This window comes from Anarhichas minor, unplaced genomic scaffold (genome assembly GCF_050575085.1).
Source record: "Anarhichas minor isolate MPS153535 unplaced genomic scaffold, ASM5057508v1 ptg000026l, whole genome shotgun sequence".
Lineage (NCBI taxonomy): Eukaryota > Metazoa > Chordata > Actinopteri > Perciformes > Anarhichadidae > Anarhichas > Anarhichas minor.
Genome location: NW_027466472.1, coordinates 16,972,443 through 16,986,119, shown reverse-complemented (window position 1 = coordinate 16,986,119; position 13,677 = coordinate 16,972,443). Strand labels below are relative to the sequence as shown.

The following is a 13,677-nucleotide window of genomic DNA, read 5'->3' as shown; positions in this document are numbered from 1 at the left end:
CACCATCGCTGGAAAACAGGGACGAGAGGAGACAGGAGAGGAGAGAGGAGACCCAACGCCCATGTCAACACGGGCTCACGTCGCCCCCTTCAGGTGAGATCATCCATTTATTCTCCCTTTGTCAAATTCTTTTTTTAAAAGCTGCATACTTCCAAAAGTCTCAGTCCGTGTGTGCAAGAAAGAGACAACACAAAATAGAAAAACATGAGCAAAGTAAAGGCAAGTTGTATTCCTTGATAAGAGCTTTCTCAGCATTAGTACAAAGTGGATTGTTTTTGATGCAAGTGCAAAACTTAACATAACAAAATCCATAATAATAATAATAATAAATATTACTTATACATCGGCTGCTAAATGATCTTACATTTTTAGTCAATCCAAACTAAATAGATTGTCATTTATACAAAATTCTGACCGCATACTAAAAGAGTGGAAAGTAACAGAAATAAATACCCTGAACACAATTAGCTAAAGAAAAATAAAGACAAAGTCTGTGTTTACCTTTCAGCAAAATTTATTTACAGCAGTAACTATAAAAACCGCAACCAATATCAAGATAACACATGCTGAACAGCTGACCTTCACCACTCTGATACACTGTAAACACCTGTATAACTTAGCAGTACTATAAAATCTAAATCTCTTTTTCAAGCTCCATAAAGTTTTGAAATAGTGCAGCATGCAAATGTTTAAAAACAGTGTCAAGGACAATAAAATGCACTGTTTGTGATTTCTTTAAATGAAGCCTCACGTGAAACATCAAACTCAAAAGGGAGATGAGCCTCACCTAGTGAACGGTTCCTGACGACGTCGTGCTTTCAAACAAATATATTCCATCCATTTACTGTGAACAGCCACAATTATTTACTTTACATAATGCTTGCAACAAAAGACTGAATAGATTAAAGCTGAGGGGTGATATGACCGACGGATAAGGGAAACTTGTGATATGGGCAGTAAGTCAAAGCAAAACCCAAACCGTATTTACAAAAACAGACATTAAATGTTAAAATGTATACGAGATAATGTCCCACCGATTCAAACATTTAGACAACAGTTTAGATAAAGGCTAGTAGCGGACAGAAAACGGTAACTTGCTACAGCACAATCTTGTTTGACAATGCTGCTTTATAATCTCAAAATGCAGCAAAGCTACATACACTGTGTTTATATATACAAAGCTATGTAGTATTTTAAACTTGCACGCTAATTCATTGACATCATTAAGGAATCGAAAGCAACTCTGTCAATGAATTGCAACATTGTTTTTGACGCATTATCTAAATAAATCTAACAGAGTTCGGCTTCTGGCAACATCAATAGTTTCTCTCAATGGAACATAAATAGCTAAAAAAAGAAAAAAAATCATCACAGTGTTCATTTAAAAGGCTCGGCTAAGAGATTCATCACTTTGTTGCATTTCCAGTCTTTAGTGAACACACAAAAATGTTGCGTTTAGGTTTTAGCTGCCCTGGGAATCTGCACACTCTCACAATCAGCTTTCATTTCCTTAATCATTAAATAGCATCTGAATAACAAAGGCACTCTCAGATATATTCCTGCTTGAGGTAAACATAACTCTTGGTGTAGTTTGTTCCTGAATATACAGTACGACTATCTCTGACCAAACGGTGTTCAATATCACCAACTGATTATATTTCGGCCCGTTCAGATGTATGTGAACTAAAAATACGCTTTTCACACTCCAAAGTGTACGTTATATACAGACTATATATATATTTCACAATTGTTGATAGAGCAATATCAGACCTCTCAAAGGTGTAACATTCACTTGGGAAATAGGCACTTAAAATACATCCTCTGTCGTGTTAAATAAATCATTCCACATTAGCAGCTTTCCTTTCCTTTGGCTAGTTTAAAAAAAACACTATATGTATTTGATCTTAATGTGTACCTTGAGGAAAACATTATAGAACTGTAGAAGACAAACACTGTCACACTGAGATGTACTGATTATTCAGAGCACCATGATGAATTATTATGATAATTATGAGTTATACAGTTTATATAAAACACAGGTAGGTCTACAGAGTTGTGCTTTCTGTACAGCACAGTTTCTCTAGAGTCAAAATGCCAACGTACAAGTTTTACCATTGAGGTAAACTTACAAGAAAAAAAGGAACTCAAGATACAGTGAAGTGAATTATTTGCTTATTCTCAATTTAAGTTCCTACAAGGAACTTTCATTTTGTGTTGATTTTGGCGGCCCCTGTGGGCGAAAGTGGTAGTGTTTCTGAGCGCCAGATTTCTGGTGAATCTGGATGACTTCATCTGATAAAGGGATGTAGATTTAAAAAATAACCTCCCATAGGATTTTGACACAGTAGCCGGCACTGTGCTTCCTAATGCACCATGACGAGTAACACATATTTACCAGGAAAGCCGCCAAATGCAAATGTTTAAAAAAAAGAAGAAAAAAAAACGCTTTTGTAATTCAGAATTTCTTTTCTGTAAACAGCCACCACATGAAAATGTTGAGCGATTTCAAGCTAGAGGAGCAGTAACAAATGCTGAACTTTCAAAAAGTCAAGTTCAAATGTGTTATTACAGAAAAATAAAAAGAATGGGGCTCATCATTCTAATATAGCCTACTGTGGATTAAAGAACCAAAATAAAGTTTTGATGTGTTTTGATATACGTTGATATATGTGTAATGATATACGTGATGTCTCAAAAAACTATGTTAAAACAACTTGTTATTTGTCTTTGGTTGATTTGGTTCCACATAATTAGTTGTGTTCACAAAATAAACCCTATCGAAGTGCAAAAACGTACAAAAAACACTTTTCAGCTAAAAAAATATATATTGGTTTTCAGATGTTTTATGTAATTCACCTTTTCACTTTCATCAAAATGTTTGGCTGGAATAAGAAATAAGTCAACGCTCAGATTGGAAGGACCCATGAAAGTCTCCATATTTCTCTCCTGGATTTGCGGCTATTTAACAGAACAGAAATAAAGTGGATTAGTGAACCTCCCGTTTCCTTAGGAATCTTGATAGTAGTCTCCTGTGGCGGTTTGTGTGTTGTGTAGAAAGGCTTCCTTCTCTGTGGCCATGGGCTCTCCCATTATTGTGCAGGCTGGCGTGTTGGTGTTGGACCTGGTCAACGCTGCCTCTGCACTGTTGCGAATACCATAGCCGAAGTAGATAAAGAAACCTACAAATGGTGTGGAAACATTGCGGCAAAGACGTGAATTCATTTTCAAAACACAAGTACACAGCAACAGATCATATTTGGCATTGTAGGGTCAAAATTCCAAAATACCTAACACCATCCAGATGGCAAAGCGCATCCAGGTTCCTTTGTCGAGCTGCATCATCAGATAGACATTGATGAACATACTGATGACAGGGACAAAGGGCAGCAGGGGAACCTGTGAGAAGAAAGTGTGTGCATTTAACATTACAACCTTAAATATTGTTAAGAACACGCTGTTTGCATTTGTTTGGCTTAAAGATGTGTAGTCCTTTAGCAGGTTGAGGGCAACTGTAAAGTCTGAAGAGCAAATCCTCTCCTCTTCCTTTCCATGTTTGTTTGAAAAAGTTGACAGTTGACCAAAGTGCTGAACAACCATAAAGCAAACAACAACAGCAGTATACTTTACACAACCTACAATGTCACTTTTTTTTTACATGCAACAATGAAATGGTGTGAGAAAACTCTTTGGTGAAAGAACAAAGTCTACCTTGAAGGCAAGCTTGACCTTGCTTTGCGGCTGTCTCCACACAATGAAGATGACAATCAAACAGGCCACCATGAGAATAGCGAGGACAGACACTGACCAGACTGCAAGACGTCCTTGGACAGCTACGACACTGAAGACACACACCAAGACACCTGGAGGGGAGAATAACACCGGAAGATGATGTGCTGTATCAGTAACCAGATGGATTATTCCGCCACTATCTTCTGATAGTCCCTGGGCTTTGTGTGTCTCACCGAGTATGCTGGTGCAAATGTTGACGGCAAACCCGGACAGAGGGGACGGCTCTGTGTTTGAAGGGAAAAGTAAATTCTTAACGGTGAAGCGATCGTCTGGTTGTGGTAGTATGTCGATGTTCCCCTCGTTATCAGCCATTTCAGGTTCATCCTGAGTGTTGGCCATCTCATAGGCCACACTGGGCTGTTCAGGCTGGTACCTTCAGATGGCAAAAACAGACAGTCAAAACCACGCTTAGAAAAACTGCGGGATTCCCAAAACTGCTGTTCACTAAGGCTGAGGACATTTTAGAAAATCCTAACGAAATTGAATAACATATAGCACCACCTTCATTATAAGGGGTTAAGCAGATATTTCTCTCTAGTGAATATGCTACAAAGGATTATTCATGACTGTAATCCAATATGCGTTAAATACATGAAATGCATAAAATACAGTACAGCTGGAGGTCAGTAGGTTGAGCAATGTAGGCAAATGCAAATTATAAGCTTTGCAATCATTACAATTTTTATTTGAAGACACCATGTTTTACATCATGAGGCAGCTGAGGACAGTCATCTAGTATCAAATGGTAACTGAAGCTGTGAGCATCTTTAAGGTGCATTATACGGGATTCAGAGCATTCATGTGCCATCAAACCGCTATTTGTCATGTAAATATAAAGTAGCCTAATGAATGAATACCTAAGCAGAGAATAAAGTCCCTCTCCCTTCTGTGTGTGATGTTATCCAAGCTTCCCCTTGCTTTGTTGACATAGCCTGCCGGCTGTGCGTGCATGCTTTTAGTGTATGTTAGGGCATGTGAGTGTGCCTCAATGGCTAGCTCACGGCCGCCGCTCTGCACTGCGTTCATACGGCGGTTAAACCCCCCAGTTAAACACCGTCAGCTCCGTCAGCACTGTTGCCATAGTTTGCACTGTTAGCACCGTTAGCTGCCAGCCACCAGCTCAGCCGTCGCCATGTTGATAGCATTTTAGAGGCAATAGAAATGCTCCCAATCTCGTATCTTGCACCTTTAAACACTTCTACACCCATCTGGCCTGACCAAGCCTCTGACTGGGGACTCCTTTACTAGTGAGAGGACGTACAAATATGAAGTGATTCAGCCTGGTAATCCTCTAGCGTCCTGACAAGCCTAAACTGGATACATCAACTGAGAGATGAGGTGTACCTGAGGACCAGCACACAGGCAGCCACCAAAGTATAGGCCAGCAAAGTGCCAATGGACATGAGGTCAACCAGGTCCTTCAAGTCAAACAGGAAAGCCATCACAGCTGCAGGACACACAAGAGAAAAACACAAGTCAAAATGATAGATTTCGTCAAACTAATCCTAAAAGTAAAAAAAATGCACATTGACCACAGTATAATGCAGATATAGTATTTTTTACATAATTCATACACATTTTCAAACTACTACTGTCGAGCTCCATTTAATTACAACCTAATGTGTTAAGGGCCAACATCCTCCTTCCCCTAGAGGGCACTGTTGCCTTGGGCCTCATGCCAGCTACCTACCAGATATAAGCCCTGCCACCAAGGTGGAGTTGTTGGGCGTCTTCCTCTCGCTGACACGCGCCAAAAATGAGAAGAGCAGACCATCGCGAGCCATAGCAAAGATAATGCGTGGGAGTGGAAACATGGAGCCGAGGAGACTAAGCCATGGATGAAGGAAGAAGGAGGAGGAGGCAGACATTTTCTTTTATATAAAGTATACGTTTGGGAAGTCTGGTTTCACACAGGGCCTCAACCTCAACCATTCTCAGCCAGACATCCTGATAAACAGCACGGGATGCTGTACTGAACATGCTCCTGTGCCTGTGTTGCGCATGGCAATAATTGAAACATTACATTTGAATGACATTTGTGCTGTATCGTCATCTTGGTTTTTGGCCGAGTGCTTGTGTTGAGGCCTTGTGTGCCAAGCGCATCTTGTAGGGTTATAGGGTGATAGGAACCCCAACTAGTTAGTAGGTTTAGGTCATGAGCTCACCTGCCACAACACCTGATGTTATTGTAGCTGTTAGAGGGGTTTTGGTTCGCGGGCTGATTTTGGCCAAACATTTGAAGAGCAGCCCATCTTCTGCCATGGCCCAGATCACTCTGGGCATTGGGAACATGGAGCCTAGTAAACTAGCACGGGAGAGAGAATGCCGTGCAAGTGAATGCACGCGGTTAGAAAATATAACATTGGACTGTTGCCACAAGGTTTGAAGGATCCCAGCCTCTAAAATGTTGTTCGCTGTAGCATTAAGATTTCTCATAACTGGAACTAAGGATCCCAAACCATGAAAACAACCCCAGATCCATCAAGGACGAGCAAACCAATGTCCGTTAAAGAAATAATCACAAAATTCACTCAATGGTTTAGCTCCAAATATATAAAACAATACTACAACTAATTCCCCTCACGTACTGAATTGAAGAATATAGAATATATTCAATTCTATATTCATGGTACTGGACATTAATTATGAAAATAAAAATAAAAAAGCATGTAAACAATTACAAGTCCTCTACAACTTATCATGCAGAGAGGCAGGAGGAAAGCCTCTTACCTGGTTGACAAGGCACATAAAGATCCAATGGCCACTGCATAAGTGGCTTCCTCCCAGCCCACATACGTGAAGGCTACTGGCAGAGGGCTGTTCTTATCCAGCAAGTAGTACGGCATCATCAAAGTGAGGGCCCCGGACACACCAAAGTACGCCAAAAAACAAATAAGGAGCGAGGCCACAATCCCGATGGGAATGGCCCTCTGAGGATTCTTCACTTCTTCTCCTGGGAAAGGGAACACAACTGGAGATGTGAGAGGATATGGGTCCCGAGTGTCGCTTATCAATGTAATGTATTCCCTCTCACCTGTAGTGGCAATGCAGTCAAAGCCTATAAATGCATAAAAACAGGTGGCGGCGCCAGAGAGGACTCCATTTATGCCAAAAGGCATGAAGCCGCCTGCACCAAGACTTTCTGCTGATGGTAAGGAATCAGACGCACTGGAAGTAAAACAAAAAAGGCATTTGCTTATTTCAAACACAACACAGAGGTATATTATTAGGCACATAACATTTTAGAAAATGAAGCTCTTCATGTCACCCACTTGAGGCTAGAGTTGCTGGTGGCATTGAGGATTTCCTCAGGCTTCAAGTTCCAGTTTTTTAGGTTTCCTTTGACCAAGCCAGAGATAATCATGAACAGCAGCACCAGCACGTTGACGCAGGTGAACACTTTAGTCACCAAGGCCGACTCCTTCACTCCGAATATAAGCAGTCCTGCAAGCAGTTTAAAAAAAAAAGACAATGTGAACGACGAAAGACTATGATGTCAGAAGGAAAAATGAGATAAAACATTTTTCACATAGAGATACTGTATATCCGAGCTGCTCCTCACCTGTCAGAGCGATTATTATGAAGACGGCAAATATGTCCGGATACTCTGCCAGGATGCCCGGGGCATTCATGGTCATGTAACGTCTGCAGAATTGCTCAATGTGCCCTCCGATCAGCTCATCGAAGGTGGCGCTCCATGCTCTGGCCACACTTGAAGTTCCTGCGTGGAGGAAAGTGTTCACGTAAACTGAACAATATCTCGTGTAGCAGCCAACTCCTTTCCTTCCTCATTCAAATTGTCTCACCAATGACATAAGAGAGGATGAGGTTCCAGCCTGTGATAAAGGCCCACAGTTCTCCAACCGTCACATAGCTGTAGAGGTAAGCCGAGCCAGTTTTGGGGACGCGGGCTCCGAACTCGGCGTAGCACAGACCGGCCAGGACCGAGGCGAAGGCGGCTATGAGGAAGGAGAGGACGATGGCAGGTCCAGCGCTGTCCCGGGCTACGGCGCCAGCGAGGATGTAGACTCCGGCACCCAGCGTACTGCCAACGCCCAAAGCCACCAGGTCAAACGTGTTGAGGCATCGAGACAAGCGGGAGTCCTCTGTGTTACAGTCGACAACCTTCACCCGCAGGAGCTGCTTCCCAATGCCCTTTAATGTTGCCAGAATCATCCTGGCTGGCACCAAAAGCTCTACAGGAGATAATTTAGCTGTCGACAAAACAAGACAGGACTGACTTGAGTACTGAGATACATTTAATCAGACAAAGGAAAAAGAAAATATGTGCTGTTCCAGCCCCAGATCAACTTCTCCTTGTGATTCTAACTTGTGATGTTTGAAGAAATAATAGCATAGTTGATTAAACTAATGTTTACAAAGTGCTGACGTATAAATCGGAAATTTTGTTGTGTTTTTTGAGAACAAAACCTCCAGTGATGGAGGATATATGCAGTAAGGATTTGAAAGGAGTCACAAAATAAAGAGAGCATTACTATTGGTTTACATTATTTTGCATCGTGATGGGCATTAACCCAATGTAATAAACAAGCTTGCAGTCAGCGTTGCAAAAATGTGACTTCATGCACTTCATTCATGTCAACATGAGTCACAGATTACACAGCAAGCCGTTTGAAAAACCTGCATGAGGGTAAAATGAACTTGACGTTCAATGAATACAACACATTCACCTGTCAATCCTAATAACACGATGCACAAACAGGGTGAAATATGTTTCATGTTAACATAGTAAAGTGCTTGGATGAGTTAGTACAGTACATACTAAAAGCTTGTACTGAGCATACTATTAAAGTACTACAAGCTGTACATTTCCACAACGTTTGAGTTAAATAAACTGTCAAACTACTAAAAACATACTAAGGTCCCAAGTGCTGCTCACTCTTATTTTGTTGTTCTTCACATTGCTTCAAAAATGACTCAAGTGAAGAATGAATTGGCATACTAACATTGGTCTAATTTTAATAGTCTAACATAGCTTCTGATTGGACACACCCTAGAATGTATTATATTCTGCATTCTAGATGAAAAATAGATCCATCAAGAAGATATTCTTTTCTCCTTTTTTCCCTCCTTCTTTCTCAATTACAGTTATCTGTTATCAACACATTGTTCCAGGTTAGAGTGTAGGCAGCAGTAACACTTCATCTCAGCCGATTCCCACTGTGGATGAACCTATGTAGAGAAATAACACGGTTGCCAACTTCTTTTTGTTATCAAATATAACAATATGCCAAATTGAGGCACATCAACAATATGTTTTTCAGTTACAATAAAATAATGCAATATCAATGTTACAAAGTCAGCAGTTTATTATATGATAAAACAGAATAAGGTTACCTCAAACAAGATGTTGCCAGACGTTTCATATCAACATTATCTGCCGAACAATTACATCGTGATATTTTGTAAATATTCTGCCGGGCATAATCCTGACAATCTGGGATCCAATTTCAAAGCCTCTTCTAAAACAGCACATCAGAGACAGATATAGATCTGACTAACAATGCACACAGGCACTCACCTTCACAACGCAACACAAAACAAGATCCCCTGTCTTCACTGCTATACACCGTTTTTTCTGCTGTCAGCTTATAAATCCACTCAGCCACGTACCCCAGTAAGAATGGCTGTAGACTTCACTTCCAGTCAGCTGAGGCTGAATAGAGCTTTGAGAGACGTTTACAAGAGCTGCTTTGACACGTGACACAGACGCCTCTTAGTGTACAAACCATTCAGGTTTCCAGCTCACAAATAGAACAGGGACCCCTCACATGGCCCCTGAGCTAAAGACACAGACCAGCTGTGATGCCGATGCCCTTTAGTGTTGTTTGACTACGATGACCTGAACAGTTTGAGCCAGACATTCCATTGGGCTAACAGTGGAGGCCAACACAACCCTGGTGAATGTACATGAAGCTGAAGCTAGAAAGGAAACCCAAAGAAAAAAAGGTGCATCTGTAAACTGTGTACTTCTCAGGTCAATGTGTAGGACAAGAACGAATATGTCCTGGTATGCTGTGCAAGCCAGAACATGCGTTCCATCGCCCCGCGGACAAAAGGAGGCGGGAACAGCCAGTGGTTCAGAACTCACCGCAGAGGCGTACTGTAGCATTCCCAAGATGTGACATGCAGTGGCTGGGCTAAAAAAAAAAAAAGGAGGGTGGGCAGGGCAGAACCCTGCCCTCTTCTCAGCCAATCGTCGAGCTCAACACCGGCTCCTGACGTAGTGGGTGAATTTGAAATGGCAGGCAGTCACATGCTGGTCACTATTTGGTATGAAGCTAAATACTTTGGCTCCTTCAAATGTCTTTTATGTTAGCTGTGACTTTGTTTATACGCACAGAGTTGAACCGCAATGACACATTGAATTAAACTAATTTAATATATATATGAAGTCAAACCAAATTTGAAATTGATAAAAATCACAAATCCAAGCAAATTGACTCAGATAGACATACATCTAGTATTGGTATTTCAGAAATACAGTATTATAAAAATTCCATTGATTTATTGCATGTGATTGAATGTTTTAGATGACATTACATCCTTAGAATATAGTTGATTTTGCTTTCAAAATGTGCTTTCTAAATACTGGACCTGTGTATTGTACCCTGTGAGACATACACCTGCAGAACCAAATGCATCTGACAAATACACCATATCTAAGGATTTGCGTCTGAAACCTGACATTTTTCCTAACATCAATTTGAGAAAAGCTGCCGAGTGTCTTTAATTACAATTTTTCCCTGCATGAATTTAAAAGACGGCAGCAGCACAGAGCCATTTCAGGGACCACTGATGTCCCACTTGGCACGTGAAGTGTATTTAGCAACACTACAAAAAGCCCACCTGCCCTTGTGGTGCAACTGGGGATGGAGCAAACAAAGTGCCATGTGAGAGCGATCATAAAACAGACCGCCTTCACAAGCCAAACAAACGTTCCTTTCCAGGGAATTAGGCCTTAGTGACATTTCTAGGGCCACATTGACCTTGTACCATTAAAGCTACAAAGAACAGAATGTTACAAGAGCCAGGCATTAGGAGAACAGGAACAGCCTTTACTACTTTCTGAGTTTTGCTGATATGTTAATACCTTCTCAGACAGAAGTCCCAAAGTGGGTCTTGAGCGCACACGTGATGTTTATTCTTGCCCTTGTGGAAGAAAACAGAAGAAAATAAATAAATGAATGCCCCCCCCCCCCAAAAAAAAAGAACAGACTTAAAACTAATACAGCAGATACATAATCACTGAGGCCAGAAGATCTTAATTTCTTACCGGAGTAATGCCTGAATGTAAACCACACATACACATTACAGCCAATAATAGGATCATCCGTGATGTAGATTGAGAGATGTTGAAGCCGGGTGCAGCCCCCCCCCCCCGTTAGAGCTCAGCGGACGTGACCTTGCAGGCTTCTCACTGATTCAGTATTTATTATACTATGTTTCTGCCCTCCTCATTGTTTGTGACTTTATGCAGAAATGTCACAGTGACACCAAATACAGAATCTACGCAAGAACATATGTACATAACCAAAACATGTGTGACTTGTATTTTACATATATATTTCAGTTAATAGTTAAGGTGTCCTTGATTTATAGGAACAGTCCTCAGTCTTGGATACTTCTGACCACTAGCTGGCACTGTGCCCCTAATAATTACAAAAAACTGATGAATTCACATTTGTTTGGCAGGACAGCACAGGACACTAAACAGCCTCATTTAAACTAAACTCTAATCTTTGACAGATATAAAATAGTGGGCCTGAATGAAAATGTAATCAAAAAGATATTTAAAGCATTTAACCATTAAATGTAGGTGAATAAAACACTCACCGCTTCAAATAGTAACAAAAAGCATTTTTCAAACATATGTTTGATCAAAGCCTTCATTATCTACCCACATTATTGGTCAGAATTGTTATTTAGGTCACGGATTATTTGACAACACGGATGGAAAATGGACAGTAATTCCCATTTATTTACAGTGCGGGTTCATACGAGTTCACCCTCACTGCTGGTGGAAGTGGCACTCGCTATAAAAGGCAATGTTCCTCCTCACGGCCACCGATGCATTCTTTCAAACTGCAAACCTCCACACAGAACTACTTAACTTCTATACACTACGTATCACTAGTGGAGGTCTTTGCGCCGCACCCGGCTACTTTACATTCCGCTTGTACAGTATGAAGAGAGAAGCACAGAAGCTGCTCCCAGCTGCACTCAGTTTATATTGCATCAGCCGCGATGGTTTACTCCTCTTCCTCAGACCATATCCACTGCTTCCGTATGGAGTGCTGCAGGATACGCATGGCTGAGAAGTAACCACGTTGTTGCTGTTTTTTTTTTTTTTCTTACAAACAACTGTAGCCGAATAAATGGGACAATTGTTCAGAAAAGAACAACTTGTACTTAAAAGTAATAGTCCGAATATTTAACTTAAAACCTCTTACCTTATTTGAGAAGATGCCAAAACAGCTTCTGCCTTCAGTTTGCGCGACTCAACTCCGGACAGTAGTGGCGTGAAACGCTCATCAGTCTGCTGGTTTGTTGGTAAGGACTCACACGCATGTGTGTGTGTGTGTGTGTATGTGTACGGAGGCCTCACACACCAACTGTGGGTGGTTCGCCGAGCTGACCGTGGCTCCACCCGATTATCAGACGAATATCAGATGCCAATTATTCCCCTTTGCAAGTACCACGAGTATCCACCAGATAGTGCTCTTCACAAGCGGATGCCCCAGGCATCCTGGATGGTGATGACAAACGGTTTAGGCGTGTCTTCATTTTAAATTTCGCCCTATATCAGTATGCATATGTTGGCATCTTTCCCTGCTGGTCCTCCTTCCTTTTTCATGTTTGCATACAAACAGTGGCATCAACACAGGACGATTATGGATATTGCTTGTGAAGTTGCAAAAAAAAAGTCTCAGTGGGGGAAACAGAGCGGATCCGCGCCACTCTCTGAGCTTCCTGCTGTGGCTGTGGAGCGGGTACCATGTCGTGATCCTCTTATTCCAACCCCACTCTCGATATATAGCCCCAAAATCTACACCAGGATTTGGGATTATCAAAGCAAGGGGATCCTTTCCGACTGCAAAAAAGGAGGCCACACCAGTCATGACTAAGCTCCATCCATCCTGGGGTGGAGAGATTCCTCCCAACCACACCAGTAAGTTTTAGGCCCCTACTGCAAGTAGCTGCAGAGGTTGTTGAGATCAGTTGGATATTGGCGGCTTCATGATTCCCTTCTTTTTGTTTTGCCGATAACTACTACATGCATCAAAGCTTACTAAGACGTAATTGGTGGGAGAAGTGCTGTAGACGCTCCCTTATCTGACATTTCTAGATTTACGGTTGACTGGCGCTCACCCAGTGGACCAATTGTTGGATCGCTTTGATAAACGGGAGTCCGTGCTCTAAGATGATTCTGAGGTAATGCAGTTCCTATGGGACTCAGAGAAGGAAGTACTTCATGAGAAACACTTGCACGCTCCCCCTCACCAGATATCGCTGCATTTTGCTCCTTTCAGATACAGTTTCTGTACATTTCTGGTGAATCCTTTTCCATCCCATAAACTTATTTCAGGGTTCGGTATTAATGCAGTTTCTGCTTGTGTTTCTCAGCTCTGGTTCTCAGGAGCTCGAGTACTGATGGTTTTCATTCAAGTTGTTTAATGAGGACTGAATAGACACGAGATACCAGGAGAATGCATTTAATTACCTTGCACAATAGAAAACAAATAACACTTTGGGTCTCAAAGATCTCCATTGAAATCAGTCGCTGCCAGTGTCGCATAAAGATGAAAAACTAACTGCAACGACAAAAAAATCAGCACACTCTTCTTTCTGCAGAGACCCAACTCC

At 41.5% G+C, this 13,677-nt stretch overlaps 1 protein-coding gene across 3 annotated transcripts; it reads right to left on the bottom strand.

Annotated features, from left to right (window-relative positions):
* Positions 1–496: 496 nt before the first annotated feature.
* Positions 497–12,465, bottom strand: LOC142959144 (high affinity cationic amino acid transporter 1-like). 3 transcript variants are annotated; one of them, XM_076100335.1, is made up of 13 exons: positions 12,264–12,465; positions 10,904–10,962; positions 7,596–8,003; positions 7,352–7,510; positions 7,062–7,233; positions 6,824–6,957; positions 6,520–6,742; positions 5,955–6,094; positions 5,134–5,236; positions 3,963–4,162; positions 3,709–3,860; positions 3,288–3,396; positions 497–3,179 (listed from the first exon to the last, which is right to left on the bottom strand). In XM_076100335.1, the coding sequence occupies exons 3-13, from the start codon at positions 7,963–7,965 to the stop codon at positions 3,007–3,009; spliced, it is 1,935 nt and encodes a 644-aa protein (XP_075956450.1). In that variant the 5' UTR covers positions 7,966–8,003; positions 10,904–10,962; positions 12,264–12,465; the 3' UTR covers positions 497–3,006. The 3 variants fall into 3 exon arrangements, with proteins under 3 accessions (XP_075956450.1, XP_075956451.1, XP_075956452.1); XM_076100336.1 differs by lacking the exon at positions 10,904–10,962; XM_076100337.1 differs by lacking the exon at positions 12,264–12,465 and having other exon boundaries at positions 10,904–12,240.
* Positions 12,466–13,677: the final 1,212 nt, after the last annotated feature.

Bases quoted from the DNA above. Each gene is read 5' to 3' on its own strand.
- LOC142959144 (XM_076100335.1), bottom strand. From the start codon at position 7,965: ATGATTCTGGCAACATTAAAGGGCATTGGGAAGCAGCTCCTGCGGGTG. The intron at 7,234-7,351 runs GTGAGGAGCAGC...AACTGCTTGCAG, and splicing joins CATAATAATCGCTCTGACAG to GACTGCTTATATTCGGAGTG. The intron at 3,861-3,962 runs GTGAGACACACA...TCTCCCCTCCAG, and splicing joins CATTTGCACCAGCATACTCG to GTGTCTTGGTGTGTGTCTTC.